Raw genomic sequence first — 25,961 nt, 5'->3', positions numbered from 1 at the left:
GTGGTGCCTAGTGCACATGCGTGGTCATATTTACTACGCCGAGTCGCACTCATCGAAGGCCCAAGCCAACATTACTAAGATGAGGTCGGTTGGAAAACTCGCTCGAAAAGGTGGCCCCAACCTGTCGCCCATCTGAGGCCAGCACTCGCTTCGACTTACATTCCGGTCATATGGATCATTTTTGCAGCAGACAATGCGGTATGGTTTGCATACGCCTTCATACGAGCTTTCAGGCCAGGTTTGTCATAGCGTAAGAAACAAAAAGCTCCTGGAACAGCATTACAGCTGCCGAGCGCCGTGCCAGCCAAAATAACTGTTTCATTTTAACACAATTGTGCACACCTGCTTTTTTTTTTTCCTGTCTTCTTGAATATTGTTTGCTCATTCTAGATTTCTCAAAGTTTTAAAAGGCTTGTTTGCACAAACATAACATTTACAGTTAAAGGGGCCATGAACCACTCCTCAGGCTTGGTGAAAAAAAAACACAGTCCGCAAATATCATACGCTGCTGTGAACATCTCAGCCAAATTTTGCAGTCGTGCACGTCACTCAATTTTGCAAGCAGAGTGCGAAGTCACCTTTCTCTCAAACACGCTTTTCAACAGAAGCTTGCTCCTCACTCTCTTCTGGACGCTTTATTTCATAATATAGCAGATTCCCATATGTGGCTATTGGCCAATAGCTGGCATAAATCAAGAAAGGTGTTTGGATCAGTGTGCTTCTAGTGACTGCTACTGTGTATATTTATAGCCACAGTTTAGTAAACAGGCTGAAGTAAGCGAAAATATGCTTTTGAATTTGAGAATAATTCTGTACTTCCGTTAGAAGCTGAATATCGTCTGCTTATGTTTAGCCGCGGTTGCCCACATAGGAATTAAACTTTGGCCACCCTGCTTATCGGTGTCATAACCATCAGGTATTGCTAATTTTGACTAGTTTTGAACACTCAACTAGCCTCGAATCACGTGAGACTCAAGGTCAGACCACACGCACGCTTGCCAGCGCATGCTGACGCCTGGCTGCTCCTGGTTAGACGCTTTGGCAGACTTTTTGATAGTGCTTCAAGATGCACAAGTTGTATGTGGCTACTATCAGTCGGTCAAACTGGTGAAGGACAAAGCCGCTCCATACCATGTAGCACGACCAGGCAGAAGCATATTGCTACGAGTGCAAGCGCACACTCTAGCCCTGTTGTGCGCAAAGCAAATGCTGCTGTTCCATGTAGCTTGCGGTCTGCTATGTAGCGTAGATACCACGGCTGCCGCAGGGTGCCGCGATGAGTCCATTGGCTGAACGCACTGCGGCTCGCGAGGACAACCGCATTGGTCATGTTTGGCTAGTTTGGAGTGTCGTAGGTGCCAAAATCGGAAATAGTGGCATCTACATGAACATCCAAAATAAAATTTGAACTGTGCACCATGGCGACGTTCGGTAGGCGGAGCATTGTGGGCATGCCCCACTCCACAAGCCTTCACAGTGCAAGGCATTGAAAGAACTTCTTGATGGGCAAGTTGGTACTAATTCATGATACCTATCTTTAAGGCGCCAAAAAACAACACACAGAACACAAGAGAGGACAACGGGAGAGGAGCTCTGCCCCGTTGTCCTCTCTTATGTGCTCTGTGTTGTTTTTTGGCGCCTTAAAAATAGGTGTAATGAAAGGCACTGAAGAAGGCATTGCAGGGCATTGCAGGGCATTGCAGGGCATTGCAAGGCATTAAAGCTGCAGTTGGCGGCGTCATATTAGCACTGAACTAGTTGTGTCATTTTTAACTCTTGCTACTCTTAATAAACAAATAAATAAATAAATAAATACATAAATAAATAATTTCCTGCTTCTTAAGCACAATTTATTATTTATTCATCGCAAAAGCAGGCATGCGAGCAGTAATTTAAAAAGAAACAGCAATACATTGTATGAGCATTTATTCTTTAGATAAGCATAAACACCGTACCTAAGCAGCCCTGGATTGGTCAGCACTTTGTAAGCATTAGCCCTGGACAGCGTGTCAAGACTTTCTCCTGCCCTATGACAGTTCAAGTGTGTCTTCCTTGAGCGAGAAAGTTACGGTGCTCGTGGCAGGGTGACAAATTCCTCTTGCAAAAAGCACCATTTATCAAATTGGGAGAACTAAACGTGTTCTTAAAAGGCAGCATTGGGTAATGTGAGTTGAATGCTGGCAACAACAGACAATGAAGTAAATGACACATGGAGCAAAAGTAACGTGAACATGGTGCATCTCGATTGCATCGCCGGCACTTTTTGGGCAACAACCTCACTGTTGTGGCAAGCCCGAAAAGTTTCTAAAGTGCCTCAATCTAGTAATGTTGGCCCAAGTCGGTGGAGATCACCCCTAGTTCTCAGGTGTGGGTCCATTGGTTATCGCGAGAGCAAGTAGTATAGCCTCAGGGACACTTTTCAATAGCAGTCTGTCACGGGGAGCCATGCGCTCGAAGTGATGTGTTAGCGGTGTCCATTTCTGTATTTTTCGCCCTTGGCGCAGGAGCCCCTTTTATTCCTGCGCTGGCCTGGGTCCAGGTGTTACTGTAGTGCTGGGTGTCGCAGGAGACAAATAAAGTGTTTCCTAACTTAGGGCAATACTGTGTTCTCATGCGTGCACAGCACTCGGTGCTCCCCTTTTGCTGCCTGGGCATGCATGCTAGACTACGCGAGGCTACAGCTGATGCGGCCCTGAGGCTTGCTAAGCTTTAACCCGTGGTGGTCAGTACTCCTGTGGGCTGCCAGAACCCCCCATTACTGACCTAGAATATGAAAATTTTTCATATGCTTTATGGCATAAAAAGCTTGTCTTTCTTAATTATACAATGGAATCAGGGAACAAATGCAATCAAGATATTTGGAACAATTAAATATGGACATATGTACCACAGAGTTTTCCTAGTGCATGGTGCCTAGCAGGATATTAAGGGTGTTATCCTTATTTGAAAGGTACCAATAAAAAATAACTAACTTTACATAACATTTCACTAACCATTTTCTTGTGTACCTAAGGAGATTAAAGAGGCACCTAGATGACATTTAGGACACCTTGGTGAAGCTATTGACCTCAGTGACGGAAAGTCGCAAAGATTAAACAGCTATGATTACCTCAGTGAAACTAACATTACTCAGACAGGCAATACTACAATGATGTTAGACAAAAAATGCTTACATTCAAGGGATGACAGCCCTTTGTCAGTGACTGGAGTTTCACACAAGTTGAGCACTTGAAGCTTTGGGAGGTGCTCTGAGATTAATTTTAACCCAGAGTCACCAAACTGAAAGAGATTTGACAGAATCAGCAACTAGTAATAGAATGGGGCACAAGCTGCTTGCTTACCTGTGTTGACCACAAGTTCAGATAGCGTAACGAAGGAAGCTTGATGAGGTGTTCAGCACAAGCACTGGTCACTTGGGTAAAAGCCAGTGATAAACATTCCAGGTTCCCAAACGATCCACAGCTCAGCAACTTCTCCAAGTCAGCATCCTAAAATGGTAAGCAGATGTTTCCAAAAGCAGTGAGTAAATGAGAATACCTGTTTGTCTGATCACAGTCAATATTCATTTAATTTGTGGCTCATGTCCTAAATACGAGTGTCAAGCCAAAGTGATCTAGCAATTTAAGTGTTTACTTTTTTCTATTTCGTGCAGTAACAAATGAAGATACAGTGCTAGAGAAAGTCAAGTGTTTATAGTTGCAAACCGATTTTTCGAACCTGCTAGAGTACTTGGATATCCCTGAGGCACCACCTTCTTGTCTAGAGAACTACTGTATAATAACAGTGACTGAAATTTCTAACCTTGTACAGTGCCTTCCCCAATTAATTGGACAAGATCCATGCACACAATGTTACAAAAATGACAGGCTATGCTGTCATTGGCAAAGCAATTTTTGGGTTTCTGAGTGACATACGACCCCTTCAGATGGATCTGCACCGACTCCACATCAAACTGGGACTACGATAGCACACCTGGCACTTGTCGGCAAAGGTCGCAGGAAGTTCCAGTAATATGTTTGTACAAGTGGCTTATCAGTGATTGGACTCGAACTCACATGCACAAGCTTGACTGACTGTCAGCACCGCCACAGAGTCGGTGTTCAGGTCTACAGGTGATCGGGTGGAAACTACTGCAGGTGTCTTTACTGGTCTGAACAGATTAAGCTTGCGTGTAGGCATAAAAACTAACCAAATTTGTGCAATGCAGCCTAAACTGCCGACGTCAAACAATCAAGATTGCAAATATCTGAGCTTTATGACAACATGCGAAGCACGCTGAGCACACTGCAGTGAAAGAACACAAAGTACCTTCTCAGCCTTGGCCGCCTTTCTTTCTTTATAAAGCAATAGCTTTCTTTAGCTGTTTCACGCCCTCCGCATCCCCACCCCACCTCTTTGATGATGTATGTCAGTTTCTGGTGGTTTGTGACCTTGAAAGTAACCTTTGCATGTGCCTGTATATATATATATATATATATATATATATATATATATATATATATATATATATAGTTGAATAAATGAAGGAGGACACTTACGAAAATTGCATTTTTAATGTCACGGCCGAAACGCTACATTAAAAATGCCATTTTTGTAAGTGTGCTCCTTCATTTATTCAACTACCTATGCACCGGACCTACAGAACTTTTCCTTGAATTATATATATATCCATGACCATATGAAGCCATCAGAAATGACAAGCTAAAGGGAACTTTCATATTAGCTTAGCCATTTCTATACTTCAATTAAATACTAAATAATTTCCTGTATGCTTTCTTTAGATTCATCATCTAGTGGCTTCATATTACTACGGACCAGTATTTATGATGACGAAGAGGCCAGTACAGTGAAGACGACGACATTTAGAGGCTAGCATGGGCTGTTTCCTCTTGGCCAAGTACGGCATATTTGTTTGTAAATAGTATACCTGTCTACAGATCCTCATCTGCATCTTCCTACATAACAATATGGTTGTGGCCAACAAAAATCAAGCCCCTCAGTTCAACTTTTTCTCGTTCATTGCATAGCGAGGGTTTTTACTATGGAAGCTTCGATGCCTTGAGCAAGCACACGAGGGTTTCACGTACTACTATGTGACACCATCAGTCAAAAGGATGTTCAACATCCGCCGCCATGGCCTAGAGCAGCATTGGCTAATATTCCCGGGGTTATAACGTGAACACATAAGTACCTAAGAATGTGGACGTGGGAAGAGCCGCCGGTGTAGCACGTGCAATGCATTCATAATACAGAGGTAGTGGGTTTGGCTCCTACCGGCGGCAAGTTTTTTTTTTTATTCACTTTAATTTCCCTTTAGGCTATCATTTCTAAATTTCAAACAATTTTACCTATGCTTTCCCCTCAGTTGCCCTTTTTCCCCTCTCTCTCTCTGTCCATCTGCGTGTATGTGTGTGCATGCATACCCTGTGCTGAATTTGTGTAAAAATTTAAAAATATGCAAGTGTCATGGGACAGACCCTGATGCCTATCACCACTAGACAGACCCTGGTCACCACTAGATGCTCGCTCGCCTCACAGGGGTGCAATTACATCTGTTCACAGGCGGGCACTGGTATAACAAGTGATGCCGCCATATACAAATGATGTTGCTATGTTTGCAAGTCTTCTCTCGAAACTCAGCTCGCAAAGACTGATTGCCCCTCGTTGGTGACGTAACGAAGGATTACTGCAAGTTTCTGACTCACTTGGCTTTTCTGATGGACGCACAAACATAGAGTTTTCTTGCATGCATTTACATGCATGGTTCGATTACACTGTGGTCGTGCGCGCTGCTGGTTGCTCTGCTGCAAGTGAGTTGAACGGTGATTCCTCCGATGCAGACTACTACACAAGTGCCAAATCCGAATAGTACTATATCTATTTCAGTGTATCCACATTTTATTATTAATATAAGTATTTATGGAAGCACATTTGTATTCATGAATAAACAATGCATGTTTACCTATGGAAAAGATATATATATATATATATATATTTTCACTTTATGGTCACTATAAAAAAACTGCAGTAAATTTGTTTCAAAATAGGTCAGTCAGAAGAGTTTAAATCTGCAATAAAGAAATTTGGCAACAGGGAGTTGCATTTGGCAAAAAAAAAAAGAAATTGAACCTCTAAAGGTTAATGTAAAGAATTAAAAAAATTAATCAAATACATATAAAAAGTTGGACGCCAATCCACTCTGTGAAGGTGGAATGCCAGTGAAGCTGTCGTTGTGCTCCCAAATTACCTCCAATTCATGGTGTGAACATGGTTGAACAGCAAAACCAAATGAGTTCACGAAACAAAACACGATTGACCGGGGTGCAGTCTAAAGGAGTGCACGAAACAAAACAAAACATGTTGGTTTGTAATTGGTGATTAAGATACTTCTTAGTTAATTAGCTTAATGAAACCTGGAAGGACCAGACATTTAACTTAGCAGGCAAACATGGGGCTCTCCGTTTCCCTCCCATAGATGCCCGTGTATTGATGGCAGACAGGAATTCCACAACTTTTACAACTTCACTGTGAACTGCCTTATGAAAAGTAAATGAAACTCGGCGTAATGATAGAGTCATCTTAGTGGCCAATTGTCATATAATTCTTGGTGATAGTTTGGATAAAACAACAGTTGTAACCGTTTCCTGCAGAGCATTCGCGATAAGTTGGCTTTGCCGCAAGGCATTTTTGTTCACTACGCGGACATTAGCCAGCCCAGATACCCTCTCTACGAGAGCACTCATGCAGCTCATTCATACGGGGGCTAGAGGTAAACAGCTTCACTGTAAAAAAATCAATTTCATTCAATTCATTATGTGGGGAACAGATATGCAAGGAGGGCTTCATGCATACGCCACACACCCGGAGTGAACTTTCATGAAATCAGGAACCCAGACTGCTAACTCCAGAAAGACAGCCACAAACCTTGCACGCTTATCCCTGTTTACCATAAGCAAGCAGACAGTGTGAAAGAGCATGCATCTCATGACTCAGAAGGGAGGTGTGTGTGTAGTGGGAGTTGTGGCAGAGAAAATGTATCCAAGTGAATGATAGTGCTGATGTACGCTTAGGTACAACTGATGCAAGGCTTCTATACCAGAAGTACTAAACTCACACAGTATACAGAGCACCACTCTTTCATCTAGAATGCTGAAACAATGTGCTGTCACCTGCAAAGAAGCACCGTTTCATGTCTTGCAAGTGCTCAGAAGTTACTGTATTGTTGAACCTGCAGCACACCACTGAAGCCTTCTTGACAAGAGCAATATGTGCTGTACACACAATTCAAAGAAAGTAATGGATGTGACAATGATGATGTATAGTGTTAATGGCGCAAGGGCCAGGTATGGCCAAAGAGCACCAAGAAATGGCATTAGGCAGTCAAAGGATTGATGAATAACAGTAAGTTGATGTAACGTGGCTGTATAGAGGCCTAAAATCGATCGCTGTATAAGTGCGTAAATCGTATTACTGGTAATAAACTATGGCAATAGTCGACGGATTGATGAATAGCGGTAAGTAGATGTAACGCGGCTGCATAAAGGTCTAAAATCAGTTGCTGTATAAGTACGTAAGACATATACGTATTTACTCGCATAATGATCGCACTTTTCTGTAAAAAAAAATTTATGCAAATTCAGGGGTGCGATCATTATGCTGGTGAAATTTCCCACGAAAAGAAACATTTTCTTTTTTCATTCCGCGTTTGCTGCGGGATGACAAGCAGGCCGCTGCCACTGTCAGTGTGGGACACCAAAACAAAAATGGCGGCGGGTGGAGCAAGCAGGACGCGCCGAACGCGATTATTTTTCTTCTCGTGAGTACATTACGAGCATTGAAACAGTTTCTTCCATATCAGTAATGAATAATATCGTTAATATTGGCAAGTTTGCGACAATAATGTAGCCATGTCCACTTTGAGGGGACAGAAACAGAGATGGGTGCACTTAGCTGCCAGTGACATAGAAACATATGGCGGGCATGCTATGGAAACTGCGGCATTTGTCTTCACTGCTATCCTAATACAGCACGTTTCCGCTAAGGGTGGGCGAATATCTTAGCTGCGTTACAAGCGTTGGCATATGTATAGGGTACACTTCTAACATATCAGTGTAAACATGGCCACTATCGTTGCCACTCGCGATTTGTTGCGTGCCCAACAGTGCAGAGGAGAAGAATCGAAAGGCGCCCTTTATGTTGTTGTTGACCAAAACCATTATGAAGCCTACAAATAATAAAGCCGAGGCAAGTTTGGTTGTAGCTTTCTTTTTTCATGGAAGTGCGGAAAGTGATGAAAGGAATGAAATGGGGCATCTGCTTAAGAATATTGGGTGCGTGCAGACTGCTTGGTATGTCTTTCAAGAGTCGTTCGTGTAGCATTCGACAGATGGTAAGCGCGATCATCATTAGCTAGACTTGGCACACAACATATCGCTGCGACAAGTTCAGGGTGCGATCATTACGCGAGTGCGATCATTATGCGAGTAAATACAGTAATTACAATAAACTATGGCAATGGCTACAGTGAGGTGTGTTATGTATATAGATGATGTATAAAATTAAAACATTCACTTAATAACAATTTTCAAGCAGCACTACTGCCTCACAAGGGCCTGAAGGCATGTGCTATAGATACTACTGCGGCAACATAGGCCTCTATTGTGAGGCCGTGCTACGAATCACTCAGGTGTATAACATCCAGTACATGAACATCATTTAAAAATTTAAAGCGGAGGCCAAAGAGGTGTGTTGCCTCCACCAAGGGGTCATAGAGATCCAAACACCCAGCATCGGCTCAACCGGACACGGCTAAGCTGAGCGCAGCTACACGTGGGAGGGTCAAACTCTCATGTGCTCGGGTCCGTGGTGTTGCAACACACCAAATGCCTGCTGGTGCAGACGCCTCTGCAAGGAAAGTAATAGATAGCTCACTACTTCCAACAATGGGCAGCTTGTCTTTACTATAATACACTGAACTCTCGTTAAGACGAACTCGGTTAAGCCGAATTCTTGCACATAACGAACAACATGGGAACGTTTGTTTGGTTTTCCATAGACTCAATGCAAAAAAAAAAAAAAAAAGAGAATCCACTCAATGCGAACCGCCTCAGGCGTCCTCTTCAGTTAAGACAAACATTCAGAGTGACTGCCGCCGCTACCAATCCTGGAGGCTAGGCTGCCTCGATGCGCCGCGCTCGGGGACGCGCACATCAAGGCACCCTACTGGAGGCCTGTGGCACACATCGCCCGTGGACAGAGGCGAAAACAAAAGGAGGAAACAAAAGGAGACAATGATGTTCGCAGTCAAAATGCTGCCGTGAGGAATCGCCACAGCAGCAGCGAACAAAGTGATCTTCACGCTGTCTATCGCTTCAACGTAAACTGAGTGGAGAGAACATAGTACACGAAAAGCTACAAGCCATCAACCCACCTAGACTGTGCCCCCAAAGCAGATCGTGTTCGAGATAAAACCTGCGTGACCGCACGCAGCTGAAGTACAACACCACCCTACTTCCCTTCCCCGGCACCATGTGCGCGACGGAAGATGGCGTGCCGCCCCGCCCCCCTCTCCCCGCTTTTTTCTCCTTTGCACATGTGAGGTTAAGCCACCATTGTCAGCTCACAGTCGCACGCTTTCACTCGCACACACAACGTACAGTGCGCAAGGACAAAATTATCCCGAGACGAACCCGGTACGTCTGTATCGCAAACAAAACCTGCAGCAACTGTTAGAGGGAGTCAACCCAGCGCGCCTTTGCCTACCTTCCTCCTCGCCGACGCTTCGCCTTGTTTCTCCTTCCCAACTTTGCTCAACGTCACCTAGACTTTCCTCTAGGTTGCACTGCTTTGCCGTGCGCTCAGCACGCTCCTTCCTACTTTCATTAGCTTGGAGCCTGTACCAATGACCTGTGAGGCAGCAGATGCCTGCTTTAACTACCCAGTGAACTTTTTCCAGCAGCATGAAGGCACCGAAGGATTTTTACGGTCGTTAAGTGAGATGTCATTTCTGGCTGCTCGCTGATTTGCACAGAAGCACCAAACATCCATCACAGACTGGATGAAACCTAGCAAGAATACCACTCTAACACAGTTTTTTATTAACTTCAGGTAACTAAATGCTTTTTATGTCACTTTTCCTCCGTTTTAAGTGGACTTCATTTACTGTTTTGAAGTAAGATATTTGGATACACCTGGTCATGCTGCCAATTACTATTCTGATAAGAAGAATTTCTGATAAGACATATTTTCATGGTCCCTTCGAGTTCGTCTTAAAGAGAGAGTACTGTATAGTGAGGTGCATGTACACCCACAAGCAAAAGTATACGGTCCCCAAGCTCGCCAAAAAACGTTTTTCATAATTGAGACGCAGAAACTGAACTTGACCAGTGCGCTGGAAAGTTTGCAATGCCATGTTTGGAGTGCAGTTCACAATTTCCAATTACACTCACAGGCGGAGGATAAAATCGGCTTTATTGGAGAATCACTGGTTCGTATACTTTTGCTTAGGGGAGGTACATGCTACCATAAAGCTCAATTATCATGTCACTGGCATAACATTGGCAATCTGATCCGTGAGCTTCGTTTGCCTAACAAGAGCAACCCAGGACGAACTCATGCATCAGGGCAATTCTTCACAAGTGTGTTGCATAACAGTTGACCACAAGTGGTCAAGCTGCAGAGTCACTTGCCGTGGAGCGTGCAGGCAGCGTAAGCTTTGTGGGGCCACCCTTCTGCTGGAGCTGGCGTGCCTGACCCTGGCGTACGCAGAGAGCGCCGTAGTGGGGTGAGCTCTGGAGAGCAGCACCAGCTTGCAAGCGTGCCTCTGGTGACTCAAGGGCGCCCAGTTCCAACATAGCACACAGTGTCATCTGGCAAGCAGTGTCACCAGCCAGGGCACGCTCACGCAGAGCATCAAGCCACTTTGCCAGGGGTCCCAAAAAGGCACGCCGCCGGCCACAGCCACAGCCCACCAGAGCGCCCAGCAGCTGGCTCCAGAGGGCACCACCATCCTGGCAAGCAACGCTACCTGGGCTGTAAAGCTGCAGCCAGCCATCCTTTCCGTCACGTGCACCCAACACCACACTGTGCACTTCACACCGTGGGTCCGTGCCGAGGCATTCCACTATGGGCTCCAGGCCCCTGCATCCAGGTGACAAGCATTGGGCATGCCATCAACAAAGAAACACTTTCATGCAATCCCTGATACTTGGAGATTTAGCTGTAACCCCCTTTTTGGTCAACCTGTAGCAGAGGCCCCACAAGACAGTGAACAATAGCTGACTATTGCACCAAATCTCTGTCTCTGTCCACCTTGGGACAGCACACAAACTGGGACTAAATTTAAGTAAGCAATTGCCTTTGCATCCACCGTTAACCCTTTCAGTGTCACTAACGTAATAGTATGTTTCTGCGTTTGTCCCATTGTGTCATTGACGTCAGATAGAAATGAGAGGACCACACCAAGAAAGCATTTCACATTATCCATGTCATTTTTGCTCTTCTACATAACCATAAATAAACCATTGTGTTTGTTTTTAATATCTAAGAAAAAATAAGCCTTAACACTAGAAATAAATTACCTCCAAAAAAATAAAAAGGTTCACTGACAATTACAATACTCCCTAATGCGAAATTTGGGTGCAGCTTTATACGTGTTTTCATTTCACTATATATTGAGGCATTGCACCAATCACTGCACTAATTGACAAAACCGCGACATACGGTGCTATACTATGTAAACCAACCAAACAGTTGCCACTCCCTGCAACTGCAACTTATGCAACCGTAATCTTTACCGTGAAACGCTTGCGGCAAATGCTAAGCGAGCAGGTGATCTTTCTGGTTCTTTTTTTTTTTTTTCTGCCAGCGCCGCCGCTGCCATGGAAGAAGGCGAGCTTTCCGTTTTGTTTTTCTTTTGCCTGCTTGGCCAGTGCCGCAGCTCCCGCGGGTGTCTTTCATAGCCCACAGTGTTCTGCGTTCGCACTTTCATTTTTCGCTGTGCTTGTTCGCTCGGTTAAGCCAAGGGACAACACTGGCGCTCGCCACAGGAATGTGTGCCTAAGAGCTGTGCTCTAAAACCCGACATTGAAAGGGTTAAAATCATAGCAACAGTACTCCCATCACAGACGTATAATGTGAAGGTCTAGCTTACACAGCTAATAACCTTATAAATAGAGCAGTAATGCCTGAATTACCAGGATAACCTAGTGTGGAATTTTGCACCTAACAAGCGGACAGATACCAATATCTATTGCAAGGAATGCTGCAGCATTCCAGACTAAAGATGTTCAAGTAGCATGCAAGCAACACACTGCCATGTGCTATGCACTGCGGTGTGCACTCCACCAGCAAAAATATATGTGGCCTGTGTACTGCTGGGTGGAGAGACCGAATGGCAACTGTGGCCAAAGCAGCGTCCAGCTGTCAGGTAGGCTTGCGGGAGCTCTGGGGGCTTATTTCTTTATGCAATTTTTTGTTTTATTGAACAGTTAATTTTGTTCACTCAGCTTCGGTTCTCGTTTGGCCTGAATAAAGGGCGGGTGGTAGCAAGGCCATACACACAAGTCTCCATAAAAATTTATCCATCAACTACACTAAATATACTCAGTGGTGTAGCACAGAGGTTAATAGCGGGAAGAGTGTTATGTAATCTATATAAATTGATAGTGGAAGTAGGAGTGTAGTGAACTGCAGGTGTTTGGTATCAAAGAAATTTAAGCTACAACACAAATAAAGAAATTGAACAGAAACTTATTTAAAGCTGCCAGACACCTGTTCAAACACTTTAAGTCACCAAAGTTATCTCGTTTTATGAAGGTATTGATGCCAAAAAGAGTTCAACTACAAGTGCACCAGAAAAAATATATTACCAAAATATGAACTATTGACATAACATTGTAATTTTAATTTTAAGAAGTGGTAAAAAATGTCAAAAGGACGATAGAAACATCACAGTTCAAACGGAATAGTTGCTGAACAAAATGGGTTTATATTAAAATGCATGAAATTGCATGGTCTACACAGTATAATTTAATGGCATTAACTAGTGTTTGCCAACATGCTACACAGCTACACAAGCAGTATGTACCAAATTAGTACATGCAAATGCAAATATACTAGGGGAGATCAAAATGTTTTGCAACTTGGCTATAACCAAATATCTGACAGTGATCTCTCTCTACCTTTGTTTAGGTCATCTCTGCAGCCTAGCAAGGTCTGAATATCAAGCCTTCCAGTTTGTTACTTGATCTGCATCAGTCAGTCAAACTCAAACTAGAGTACCAGAGCGTTATCAAATCTTTGTGCAAAGAAGGAAGTTCCGCCAAAGAAATCCACAGTAGGATGATAAATGTGTATGACAGTGAATGTTCTTCATATGCTACAGTGACTTCATGGTTCAAATAGTTTAAACGTAGCCGCGTGCACGTGGAAGAAGATGACCCAAGGTCAGGGCGGCCAACCACTTCCACCGATTTGGACCATTCAGACTCGGTAGAGAGTCTTATCATGAACAATTGCCGAATCGAGGTGTCCGAAGTTGTCGGAGAATTGAACATTTCTTACAGCAGTGCTTTCACTATCATCCACAATGTTTTGAGTATGTTGAAGGTCTCGGCACGATGGGTGCCACAGAACAAGATCGACACCACCGCATACATTAATCAAGGGAACTTTTGCACCTTTATTCTAGCGACCCAGAAAATTTTCTCTCCCACCTTGTGACTGGGGATGAGATGTGGCTGTATCAATGGGACCCAAAACAAAACAGCATTCTGCAGTGGAGGCATTCGGGGTCCCCTCCCCCCAAAAATTCAAGATCCAATGCTAAGGAAGGAAAGTGATGGCGACACTTTTTTGGGACGCAAAGGGGATCCTGCTCATTGAGTATATTGAAAACAGTAGGACAGTTACAGCAAATACTACATCAACGTTCTTCGAAAACTCCATCGTGGGAAAACGCCGAGGATTAGTGACTAGAGGTGTCCTCCTCCTGCACGACAACGCCCCGGTTCACAAGTCTCGTGTTGCCCAGGCTGCCATTCGAGAGTGTGGTTTCGAATCGCTGGACCACCCACCCTACAGTGCCGACCTGGCACCGAGTGACTTTTATTTATTTTCCAACTTGAAGAAACACCTCAAGGGAACGAGGTTTGATGACTTGAACTCGCTTCAAACTGCCGCAGAGGAGTGGCTTGGTAACCAAGAAGAAAGGTTTTTTTTTTTTTGCAAGGTATCAAAAGCCTTCCAGGAAAATGGGAGAAGTGCATTAGTGTGAGGGGAGATTGTGTTGAAAAATAATTTTTTTTTTCCAAAGTCTAGTAGTTTTCCTGATACATATGCGACTTGCAAAACATTTTGATCACCCTTCGTATACATGTGAGCCATGTCAGTCAAACATGAGACACCACATTGCATATACTAAACATAGTATATAAACACATAAAGCACCACATTTTCTGATAAATTAAGTGAAAAAAATAAAATGGGGGATATGAGAAAATAAAAGGGACTGCCTGCTGTCTGGAATGTGTCCCGAGATAACGACACAAATGGAAAGACAATGTTAAAAATTAATTATGGGGTTTTATGTGCCAAAACCACAATATGATTATGAGGCACGCTGTAATGGAGGACTCTGAATTTTGAACACCTAGACCCACCGGGGGTCCACAATGTACATCTAATGCACGGTACATGGGCGTTTGTGCATTTCGCCCCCATCAAAATGCAGCCGCTGCGCCTGGGATTTGATCCCATGCCCTCAGGCTTAGCACAGCAATGCCAAAGCCCTACGCCACAACAGCAGGTAAAGACAAAAAGACAATTTTCAAAATAATAGAAACAAGCATGATTTTATTCTTTAATAAAAAATTCTGTTTCTGAAATTTGTGAAAAGATCACAGAAGTTGACATGCAGCTGTGAAATGGCAAGGAAACAAAAAATGTCATCCCACGTGGCATTACATAAGTATGCATATATCAATTGCACATTGTTTTTAATCAAAAAGCTATATTTCTTAGCTAGCACAAGGGGTCTTGAGCCTATAATTATATTTTGTATGTGTAACTGCAGTGAGGTTCTTGCGAAAAAGTGCCACTGCTTTTACATTATCACATCATCTACTAGTCTATAATAAGCAGCTATGTGCTCATCATAGTCAACCTGGCACTTCAGCTTGCGGATTTCCTACATGCTTCTCCTTTTCCCTTTCCGAATAATTCACTGAGTGCGTTGTTTTCATGCTCTGAAACAAAATTAGGGGTTTTATTGTCCTGGAGAGGTACAGTAGTTTATGAGGGAGACAGTAGTGGAGGGCTACACATTAATCTTGACCACGGGGAGTTATTATACTTGCACCTAAATCTAACTCCACGAGCACAGTTGCATTTTGACTCCACAAGAAATGCGGCTGCCGCAGTCACGAATCGAACCCATCACATCATGCTCAGCAGCTGAATACCACAGCCAGTGAGTCACTGTGGCTGGTGCTTGCATTCTCTTGCATTGTCGCTTTTTTCAGAAACCCGTTTCTGCGGTACAGCCACTCCAGCTGAAGTAGATGGCAGATATATTGGAACATCCACACATCTGCTTATTGAATTATAGTTTTGCAGAAGGCCGTCACAATTGGCAGACATATTTGAAGATGTTTTAAATAGCACAATCTAAAAATAAAATGAAAAAAAAAAAAAGAACTTTTATTGATAACAAGGCTGCACTTGTTTCAAGCTCTATTCTCGCAGTATGCTATCACTATAAATCTCAGCTATCAAGGTTGCTGATGCCTGTACACTTTAAATTTTCATGTTATTGCACCACAATGGGGGTCCTTAGAAATTGGTACCCAGTCCCTTTTAGACACATGAACTTGTAGAAATTGCAATATAGCACAGCAAGAAAAAGTACTACATCTTGCATCACATTTTGCATCACAAGCAAACACAATTCAAGCTGTAAAAGTGGGATTTTCTAACTATACCCCTATGTCACAAAGCTATAACCAGGAAGGAGAAAGAAAAAGAACTTGGTACTCACAAAGTGAACCGCTGGCAGGCGAGGGCACTGTAAAGAGACAAGCAGTGTATTATTATTGGTTTTGTTTGTAAAAACGTGTTCAAGATCGTGATAATTGCACAAGAAAAAATGACAAACAATGAGCCAGCTATGTACAACAAGGTGAAGCGCACTCACTCGTCTGGGAAAGGCAGGGGCTGCAAAAGCTGGCCGAGTGGTAGGCGCCAGTCTTCGTAGTTCACACTACACATGTAACAAAATGAAGACACAAAGCCTGCATGCTATAGTAAAAGAGAGGTAATTGAGCCTGAAGAACTAGGCATAGCAACAGAGCCAACATAATCAATAAACTGCCCTAACTGCTCTGAAAATCCACAAGAAAAAAGGCAAGAAAAAGCATTACATAGGTGTGTAGGAATAGCACGAACAGATACATAAGCATATAAGACGATATACACAAAATTCTACAAGGGCACTTGACCACGTCTCATTTCACCCAGAAAAAATGGCAGGCGTTGCCATAGAAGTGTAAATAAAGTAGGACCTCATGAGCTGGTGCCACTATTACATCTACCATCTGTTACGACATCTTCGTTATTTGCAACAATACCCTCGGCTCAATGGTGCCATGAGCAGGAGGTCAGCCATCTTGTGAAGGGCAGCCTAATAGTGTGGAAAAGCCTGCTTCCAGTATTCAGCATATCCCCTATAGGATATTAGTGCATTAACAAGCATTAGTACGTTCTGTACCTCATAAAAGAAATGAAAAATCATAACTGGTACTGAAGAAACATTTTAGTGAAGTGCAAGAAAACTATACCTTCAGAGAACTGGCCACCAGCCTCAGACAAACTGCTATGGTCAAATGTGCAATCTGAGCTTATTACTTCACTCACAATGGTGCATATTTCAATTCCAAGCTGTAGGTCTAGCTTGCGAGAAAATTTTTTAAAGGGGTGCCAAAACAAAAATCTTGCTCTATTAGATGGCTGTCAACTCTGCAGCCATAGTTTGGGATCTCAATTCCTTGGATGTTTCCACGTAAAGTTATTATTTACAGTGTACGATTTCAAAATGTGCACCAAGTGGGTGCGACTTTGTGACAAAGGGTCTCTTGAGCTGGACTCCTCCATACGTCAGAGAAATCAAATGTGGTGGTCCCATGGTAGGACAAACCGCTAATGTGCATGTTAGGCAGCCTGAAGAAGTGGTTGCAAGCCACATGATGACCATGTTCCAGAAAGATGGGTGCAGCACTGCATTGGCCGTTCTTTCATTCCTTCGCTCCGCACTTTCACATGTTTGAGAAACAAGTCGTGTCCTCTGCTGTTGTTTCTTTCAAAACGTGGAGTGCCTCCCCTATCTTTCCCCTATTATCATGTTGAGCCTATAGAGTGTCCAATGCCCTTAGCTTCCAACGAGACGATATGGTGCGGCTGACAACCACTGCCTTGGACTGACCAACCTGCACATCAGTGGTTTGCGACACCATGCAACCCCAACCTCAGATTTTCATAATAAATGAAATCTTATCTTACCCATTCTTGAGTATGCTATTATTTGGCACCTCTTTACTCGTGTTAATATTAATAACTTAGAAAGAATTAAAAATAAAGTGGTGAGTTACACTTAATCGCTGTGGCAGGGTATCGGTTTCAGGATTGGTGGCAAAAGCTGGTCTAAAGCACACCTCAGAGAGGGATAAAATTGCACAATTACACTTTATGCTTAAAATTATTAAAGGGCACTTAAAGAGTTGCACATCTAACTACCGTAAAATTCCAAGAGATGTCCCACCCCCGAAAGATAGGTCACCCCTGACTAAGCTCCTGGCTTAAAAAAGCTGAAAGTTACCCAACTAAACTTTACCCACCACACTGAAAGTTAACCCACCGAACATTCTCAACCGATTTTTTCCTAGATTTTAGGTGGGCTATCTCTCAGGATTTTACGGTATGTGCATTTTTCAATAGGTTATAGAGGGTGACATTGTCTTTCAATAGTTCCATTTCAGCCACAAAACTATGTGTTTAAGTATTCCTTCTCTCTGCAAATGATAATGGAGTGGAATGACTTAGATTCACATGCAACTGAAACAGAAAACATTGAAAAGATTTAAACATTCACTGCCGGCTGAATTGATGTTCAGTGCTTCTGTATTTTGTCTTTTGTACGCTTTCTTTCTTCTTTTTTTTTTATCTTCATGCTACTGCTCTCTGATTGAGAGACTTGTTAAGAGGAAGCTTTAGCTCGGGTGCTCCTATCTCAATACATGTAAAAGGAGAATTTGTTTTTCTCGGCAACCACTGCACCAAATTTGGCGAGGTTTGTTGTATTTAAAAGAAAAACTTAAAATCTAGTGACTGTTGCTTTCGAATTTTTTGTTTAGGCCATCAATTTTTTATTAAAAATCTGCAAAAATCGAAAATTTTCAGAAAACGAAACTATCAAGTTTACAACTCTGTAACTCAGCAATGAAAAATGACATCACAATTCTGTGAATTGCATCTAATAGTACATTTAAAGCGGACAAACTTGATATGTTACACATGAATCTCAACACATGTAGTAATATGAAAATACAGCTTTTGCAGAACCCTTAAACATAACGTCACAAATTCACATAATATATAAATTGACACAACGAATTTGTTTAATTTGGGTGATCTAATGGATGCCGTTTACCGAACTGCGATATCTGTTCTTGATGCAGAGCTATTAATTTGTAAACTTCGTGCTTCTATTTTTTTCAGACTTTCGAATTTTCGAAAATTTTTTAAACAAAATTCAGGCTCCAATTAGAAATTCCACTTGCAACAGTCACTAGAATTTAACTTTCTCTCTCAAATGCAACAAATTTCATTAAAATTGGTCCAATGGTTATCTCATAAAAACTTTTTTACGTTTTACATGTATTTGAATAGACCGTGTCGGAGGTGGGCCCAAGCTAAAGCTTCCTCTTAAGTATAAGCTCACATTTTGTAAGCCACTCTGCAAGAACTCCTGATGAAGTCAGCAGTATTGTCAAATAAAGAAACAAAACGAGTAAATAAATACAGACCAATCCAGCTCAACACACCCTGGTCAACGAAACTGTGTTGCACTTGGTACATGTTTTGAACTGGTAGCAAAAAAAGGTAAGATATAAATAATGATTTGGTACAAGTCGAGCAAGAAATTGAGGCCTGATATCATGCTTACAGAGTTGGCAGCTGTCTAATAAGCAAAATAAAGCAAGACAAATATTTTGTGCGAGTACTCCTTAAGTGGCTGCACTTATCACTTAGTATTTTGCTCCAATAAATACAAAGTGCATGAGTTATGTTAATCCATTCAGTGCTCAGGATTTAAGTAGACAATTATGCATGAAGAAATTGCTGTCCACAAGAACTTACATCACATCTAAAACCTTGACGAAGCAGTCATGCTTGGCTTCCCAGTCACTAATGGAATGCAATATATCATTGTGATCTTCAGGGCTGAAACAATACGACATGAACAGTCAAAACATTGCTCATTTTTCTTATTTAGATGACAAATGCTAAGTTGCAAAAGAACTGATAACAAAACAATCACGTCTCCTCACAACTCACAAAGCTTTCTCACTATGGCTATTCACTTGCAAATCAAAGTGCTCATATTTTTTAGTCACATCTAAGCAAACTAAAGTGGTGTTCAGGGGGTGTCCTCTTGCTTATGAAATATAGTGACATTACACTTTGGTCAAAGCAAAGAATGAGAACTTGCAAAGTAACACCCAAGACCTAGCATATGGCTAATAAGCACCAAGCTACTGAAGTGATCAACAGTGGCCAGACATGGCAAGCACTAGCCTGGAGCCAACATTACGACAGGGGGACTTGTCTTTGTCTTCTAAGCTACGGAAGAGCATGGCAACTTAAAACGCAAGACGCGGTAGGGCAGCCCGCCCTACCGCGTCATCACTGCCGTCGCCACCATTGCTATCCGATGCAACCACGTTTGCGACGATCGCCTTATTGGCTAGAAGCACTTAGTACTTAGTTTCCAAATCTATAGCCATGCGCTTTCTTTTCACCGGCAATGTCGTGCATTGCCGATTATCAGTGGGCGGGTCAGACATCTTCCGTCATGGCAGAGAGTCAAAAGAGGCTGAGAAACGACGTGGCCAGGAACGATTTCAATGCAAAAGACGAACACGGGGCTGTTTGCAGAGCTGCGCTGAATAAGGAACCAGCAAGCAAGACGCAAGCAGCGCAGTTGGCACGGTCCATTCGTGTTTCGAAGGGTGGTGCAGCATAGAGGTATGGGCGCAGCCTATTCGCATTTGGAGGGGTGGAAGAGCGACGGGAGAGAGGCGCGCAGAGAAGGCTAGAAAATGAGCGTGTGGTGGCCGTTCGAGCAGCGAGCCATTGTGCAGCGGCTCGAATTTCTCGTTTTCTATTGTTCTTTTCTAGGATTTTGCATTTCACTACCTTTCAGCTCGGACACTGAACAGCCAGACTTCATCATTATAGTAACCGATAATGCGGCATTGGGGCATTGTAGTAAACATGTTATTTCACCATGCAAAACATACAAAACTTGACGGCACAGCAGCTTCTCATAAGCAATACAGTTAAACCTGGATGTAACGAACCTATATGTAACGAATTCCTGGATTTAACGAAGTTTTTGAATTCCCCAACGCTGCCCCCATTGAAGCCCATGTATTTTCGACCTTGATGTAACGAACGCGTTGCGGCGGTTAGCCTTGATGTAACGAACTCCCAAAGCTGATCAGTCATTACTTTTAGCACTTTTAAGGAAAATTCGGCCGAAGAAATGCTCTAGATTATTGAATATTAATGCTGTAAAGAGCCAGCAGCTACGCGAACGCCAGGGATTGCCGCGACCGAGCAAAGTTAGCGATGATGATGATGATGGCGGCAACTAGCGCGGCTCCGTGCCTAACGTAGCAGTCTTTTCAGGCTTTGCTTGTCTAGCGTGGCACCAGGTGGCATTGGTATCAGCAGCTGATTTCTCTTGCAGAATTATTTGCAGAAGCATTCTTATTTTGTGATTTTCATTTGTTTCAACGGCTTAGACACACTTATGTGTAAGAATTCACTTGAAAAGCAACGCTGATAGCCGGTTCTTTCATTGCCAAGGCGCCGGAAGGGAGAGGGGGAGGGACGATGACGAACGATATCCGTCACTTTTTTTTCTTTCTCTATGGATGCGTTGCATTCGCCATCTTGAGTGTTGTCCTGCGTTCTGCACGTGTGCGTGTGTCAACTGTGCTCTGGTACTGGTTTGTCCAACTTGTTTTGGAGGTGCTAGGCCTGCCTGTCGGCGTTTAGTCGTGCGTCTCCACTTCTAACTGCGTCGTCGGTTAGTCGTGATGAGTTCTACTGCCAGAAAACGAAAAGTTCTGTCTTTTGAAGACAAACTCGCAATTTTAGATGCAGTCTCCGCGGGCGAGAAGAAGAAGGACGTTGCCACCCGTTTCAGCATTCCAGCGAGCACACTATCAACGATTTTGAGTGCGGAACACAGCATCAGAAACGCAGTGGAGTCGGGAACAAGCTCGAAGAAGAAAAGACTGAAGCTGTCCACATACACTGATGTGGACAAGGCAGTGTTCACGTGGTTTTTGGACACGCGAGCCAGAAATGTACCCATAAGTGGCGCGATCTTGCAACAGAAGGCAAAGGATTTTGCGTGTATCTTGGGTCATGATGATTTCAAGGCAAGCAACGGGTGGCTGCAGGGATTTAAGAGCCGGCACGGTGTCGTCGGAAGAGTAATCAACGGCGAATCTGCCTCCGCAGACAGCGATGCTGCTGCTTCGTAGGTGGCTGACAAGCTGCCTGGAATCCTGAGTCGCTTCGAGGCGGCTGATGTCTACAATGCCGACGAGACAGCTCTATTTTATCAAATGCTTCCGGGCCGCACGCTAGCGCTAAAAGGCGATGACTGCCGCGGTGGAAAGCAGAGCAAGCTCCGCATAACGATTCTGCTGTGTGCCAACCTCGACGGCACAGACAAGCGAGTCCCGCTAGTTGTCGGCAAACGTGCCCGTCCCAGGTGTTTTAAGGGAACAAAGCGTATGCCCGTGAAGTATGTGGCGAATTCCAAAGCGTGGATGACTCGGCCAATATTTTCTGAGTGGTTAAAGGAATTTAACCAGGACGTCAAGCGGCAAGGCCGTCAAGTTTGCCTACTGCTGGACAATTGCTCGGCGCACCACGTCGAGGGCCTGCAGCTGTCGAACATCGAACTGCATTACTTCCCGGCCAACTGCACGTCCCTAATACAACCCCTGGACAAAGGGGTCATTAACAGTTTTAAATGCTGTTACCGGCGCCGACTAATCCTGAAGATACTTCTCGACATCCGTCTGGAACGGGAGATGAAGATCGACATTTATCAAGCAGTCGAGATGCTTGCTGCCTCCTGGCAAGAGGTCAGGGCAGAAGTTATCGCGAATTGCTTTTTAAAGGCCGGAATAGCCAAAAACGCACGGGCTGGTGCCGACGAGGAGGAGGAAGACCTTTCTACTCCGGCCAATGTGGCCGAAGCGTGGAACGAGCTATGTACTAACGGTGGTGTACCCGACGACGTTGAACTGACTGACTTTTTGTTTGCCGACAACGCCGCCGTGGCTACAGAAGAACTGTCTGATGCAGCAGTAGCTGAAAGCGTGCAAAATCCCGATGGCGGTGATGATGGTGCTTGTGAGGCAGATCCGTGTGACGTGCCTACTGCAAAGGAGGTGATGAACGCAATGGACGTTATGCGCCGTTTCGTCGGCTCGCTCGACGATGAAGGAGCTCTACACGATTTAGCCTCTTTGGAGCGGCGTGTTGTGCCTACACTCGTGCCGAAGAAGCAAGCGGAAATTATGCAGTTTTTTGGTGTAAAATAAATGGTTGAAGGGTGAGTTCACCTTCACGGATATATTGAGCTATTTGGTTTCGTTTCTGCATCATTCGTACGAGCTTTCACGCGAAACCTGCATGTAACGAAAACCTGCATGTAACGAAAAATTGCGAGCTTTTGTCAACTTCGTTATATCCAGGTTTAACTGTATATTGTTAAAACCGGTATCATTATAAGTGGGTTCGACTGTACTTGCTTAGGATGATGACAATACCAGCTGTTTGTGGTAGATTGGAAGTGTAGCCACAGCACTGCATTCCGCTAAAATGCTTGCAAGCATGTAAATAAGGCCCATTCACCAATGAGGTACAACAAATTTGAGCAGTAAACTTTGTATTTCCTCTGCAGGCTATACTACTAGATGTGGGCACAATGAAAATGCCAGTATATGGTGTAGTTTTAAGCTTTGAATTGTGTATAGGTGATAGAGATGCCTATCTCGATCAAGTCGGCACCATTTTTAGTTGCGAATATGCCATCAGAATTATGCTAACTGCCAAAAGAAGTGAACGGAAGTGTACTAAGTAAATCCAAGCAGGGACAATAAGCATGGCAGACACATGCAACTGAAGGTAGCCCCTGCTGCAAAGCCCTGCGTGTACAACAAGAAGGTAGGTTGGACAAAAAAAAACGGCCTATAGTGAAGCAGCGCACAAACAAGTGGGATAGTTATTGACAACATCTAAGCCAACAGGGTGCAGAGCTGAAACAGTGCGGCTATAACTGTGGCAAACACACAATTTCAGGAACATTTCATAGAAATGCATGTGATGTGTGTTGACAAGGTGTGGCACAGACATGAGCTGGCAACAATGCAGCAGAAATGAGCATATTCTACAACAAGGAATTATAATCACTAATTATCATGTTGTGTGCTGCAAGTGGCATTAGTGAGCACAAGGGCTGCGCTTTAACACTTTCAGCATTACCACAGCACTTGTAAGGCTACAGAAACAGATCCCAAGTGGTCGCGGCCACATATGACCGACAATAACCAACCGTTTTGCGCCTTCTCGAAACCAAACACTGCCTGGTGTCCCTCTAGGGGTGCTGCATCTTTCCATAGCTTCCATAAAAAAATCTTATTGTGCAGCTGCCCTTTGGCGTCCACCAAAAATGATTTTTTCCGCTGCTCTATGGTGGCTGCCACCATAGTAGTTTGGGAGTATTCACGCTTTGCCAGGTTTACTGCTGCGTGCTCACATTGTGGGGGGTCTAGGGTCTCACAGGAGTACCAGTCACCGCAGGTTAGAGCTTTGTGAGCCACAGTGCTGCGTCAAACTTCGCGCCTGCTGCACGTGGGCTCAGTCCACTAAGCGACTACCAAGCACTTTGCACACACGAGAACACAGTATTGCCCTGAGTTGGTGGAAACTGTTTATTGTCTCCAGCGGCAGCAAACACTGCAAAAATGCCCAGTCCCAGGGTTTGCGGGAACTAAAGGGCAAAAATACAGACAGGGGTGCCGATAGCATGTCGCTGCAGGAGCTATGGCTCCCCACGACACACCACTGGGAAATGGCCCGGCGGCTATGCTGCTTGCTCTAGCGGTAACCAATAGGCCCACTCGCAAGAGCTCGTGCAATCTCCTTTGCCTTGGCCTACGATAAGTGCAGCTCAGCGCAGTTTGACAACTGTAAGGCTTAGCATCAGGAAAGGATCAACACAAGGTATGCACTCCCTGTACATGCAAAGACACCGTACACGAGTTCAAGTCTCTGACACAAAGGGGCCGGCGGACAAGAGGAAAGCGTGTGCGTACCCAGTACTGTCCCAGAGGGATCTCTCCCATGCTCATTTCGCGGACAGCGGCTAGCCACTGTCAGCAACATGAACTGCGAACCATCACAAATGCGAACCATCACAATGGAGGGGAGAGGTATAGGGAAGACAGAACAGCTGAATGCCCATGCAAAGGCACCGGGGCATACCTCAATCCCCATAACATATACACTTGCTTGCTTCATAAGCGGCATTCTCGAGCGTGTCATAAAACAACATGCTCGAGTTACTGGCCTCAGGAAGTTATTCTACCTTGTTTCTTATCATTCCAAGCTTTACCCCGATATGTTCGCCTGCACAGCTCTCCTGTAGGTGTGCGACTGCTTTGCTTACATGCGGCAGCTCATAAATAGGCGATTCTGCTGCGGTTTTTTTTGAGAGATGAATGGGAACTGATAGAATCTCTTCTAGAAATCTTACAATTGATTACTACAAGTTTCTCACTCTCTTCGTTTTTCTGATTGGTGCGCACCACCAAGTTTGCTTGCGGGTGCGCACCACCGAGTCTGCTTGCGGGTGCGCACCACTGAGTCTGCTTGCGGGCGCTCACGTGGGATGCCTCGCTTTCGCTATGGACATGTTTTTAGCGGCCGTATTTTTTTACGCTCCACTTCATTTTCCATTCTTCTGACCCTTCGTCATAGATATGGACATGGCTTGGAGGCCACCACATCGCCGCCTTTGCTGGGATTGCACCCTCGGCACGAAACAGGATAAAAGTGAAATGGAATGTTTCAAATTACGGTCCCTAGTTGCATCTAACCTACTTAAACCATCAAAATAAGCTGTGTGAGCTTTAACACATTTATAGAAAATTAATTACGCTTGTTTATCCATGCATACAACAGTAAATTGTGTATTAAACTGCACACACTAGAAAAATTGTTGCTTTATTGTCAATAAAATACTATTTGGTTATATTTTTGAGCATTAGGTCACCTGAAGAGTTTAAATCTGCAATAAGTAAATGTGAACATGGGGGGATGCATTTCCTGAAAAAATGTGACCCTCAAAGTTAACATACGAGAACAAGTGCAGGGAATTTTTAGCAAGCTTTCAGGCCAGCTTACACCATTTTTTGTACAAAATAGGGTGAAAAATGCCATTAGAATGCCACTGGTTCCTTTCTTTTCTCTCTAGTGACAGAAATTATTGATGCTCTTCCTATTTCAACAAATCAGTTATATAATTTTTTTTTTTCATGTTTCATTTAAGCAAAGTCCACTATAATTCAAGTGTTCCACCTTAATAAAATTGAAGG

At 43.9% G+C, this 25,961-nt stretch overlaps 1 protein-coding gene across 1 annotated transcript in view; it reads right to left on the bottom strand.

The window, feature by feature from the left end:
* Nucleotides 1–25,961, bottom strand: part of LOC126544513 (C-Maf-inducing protein-like) — a 58,019-nt gene that overhangs the window by 7,321 nt on the left and 24,737 nt on the right. Inside the window, exons 9-14 of the mRNA XM_050191863.3 lie at nt 19,411–19,494; nt 16,193–16,258; nt 16,037–16,063; nt 10,689–11,139; nt 3,342–3,488; nt 3,174–3,279 (exon numbers count right to left, since the gene is read on the bottom strand). Coding sequence (XP_050047820.1) covers nt 3,174–3,279; nt 3,342–3,488; nt 10,689–11,139; nt 16,037–16,063; nt 16,193–16,258; nt 19,411–19,494 — 881 coding nt within the window. The remainder of the gene's footprint in view (nt 1–3,173; nt 3,280–3,341; nt 3,489–10,688; nt 11,140–16,036; nt 16,064–16,192; nt 16,259–19,410; nt 19,495–25,961) is intronic.

Source organism: Dermacentor andersoni, chromosome 1, assembly GCF_023375885.2.
Source record: "Dermacentor andersoni chromosome 1, qqDerAnde1_hic_scaffold, whole genome shotgun sequence".
In the NCBI taxonomy this organism is placed as follows: domain Eukaryota; kingdom Metazoa; phylum Arthropoda; class Arachnida; order Ixodida; family Ixodidae; genus Dermacentor; species Dermacentor andersoni.
Note: the sequence above shows the minus strand (reverse complement) of the source record. Positions and strands in the feature narration are given on the sequence as shown.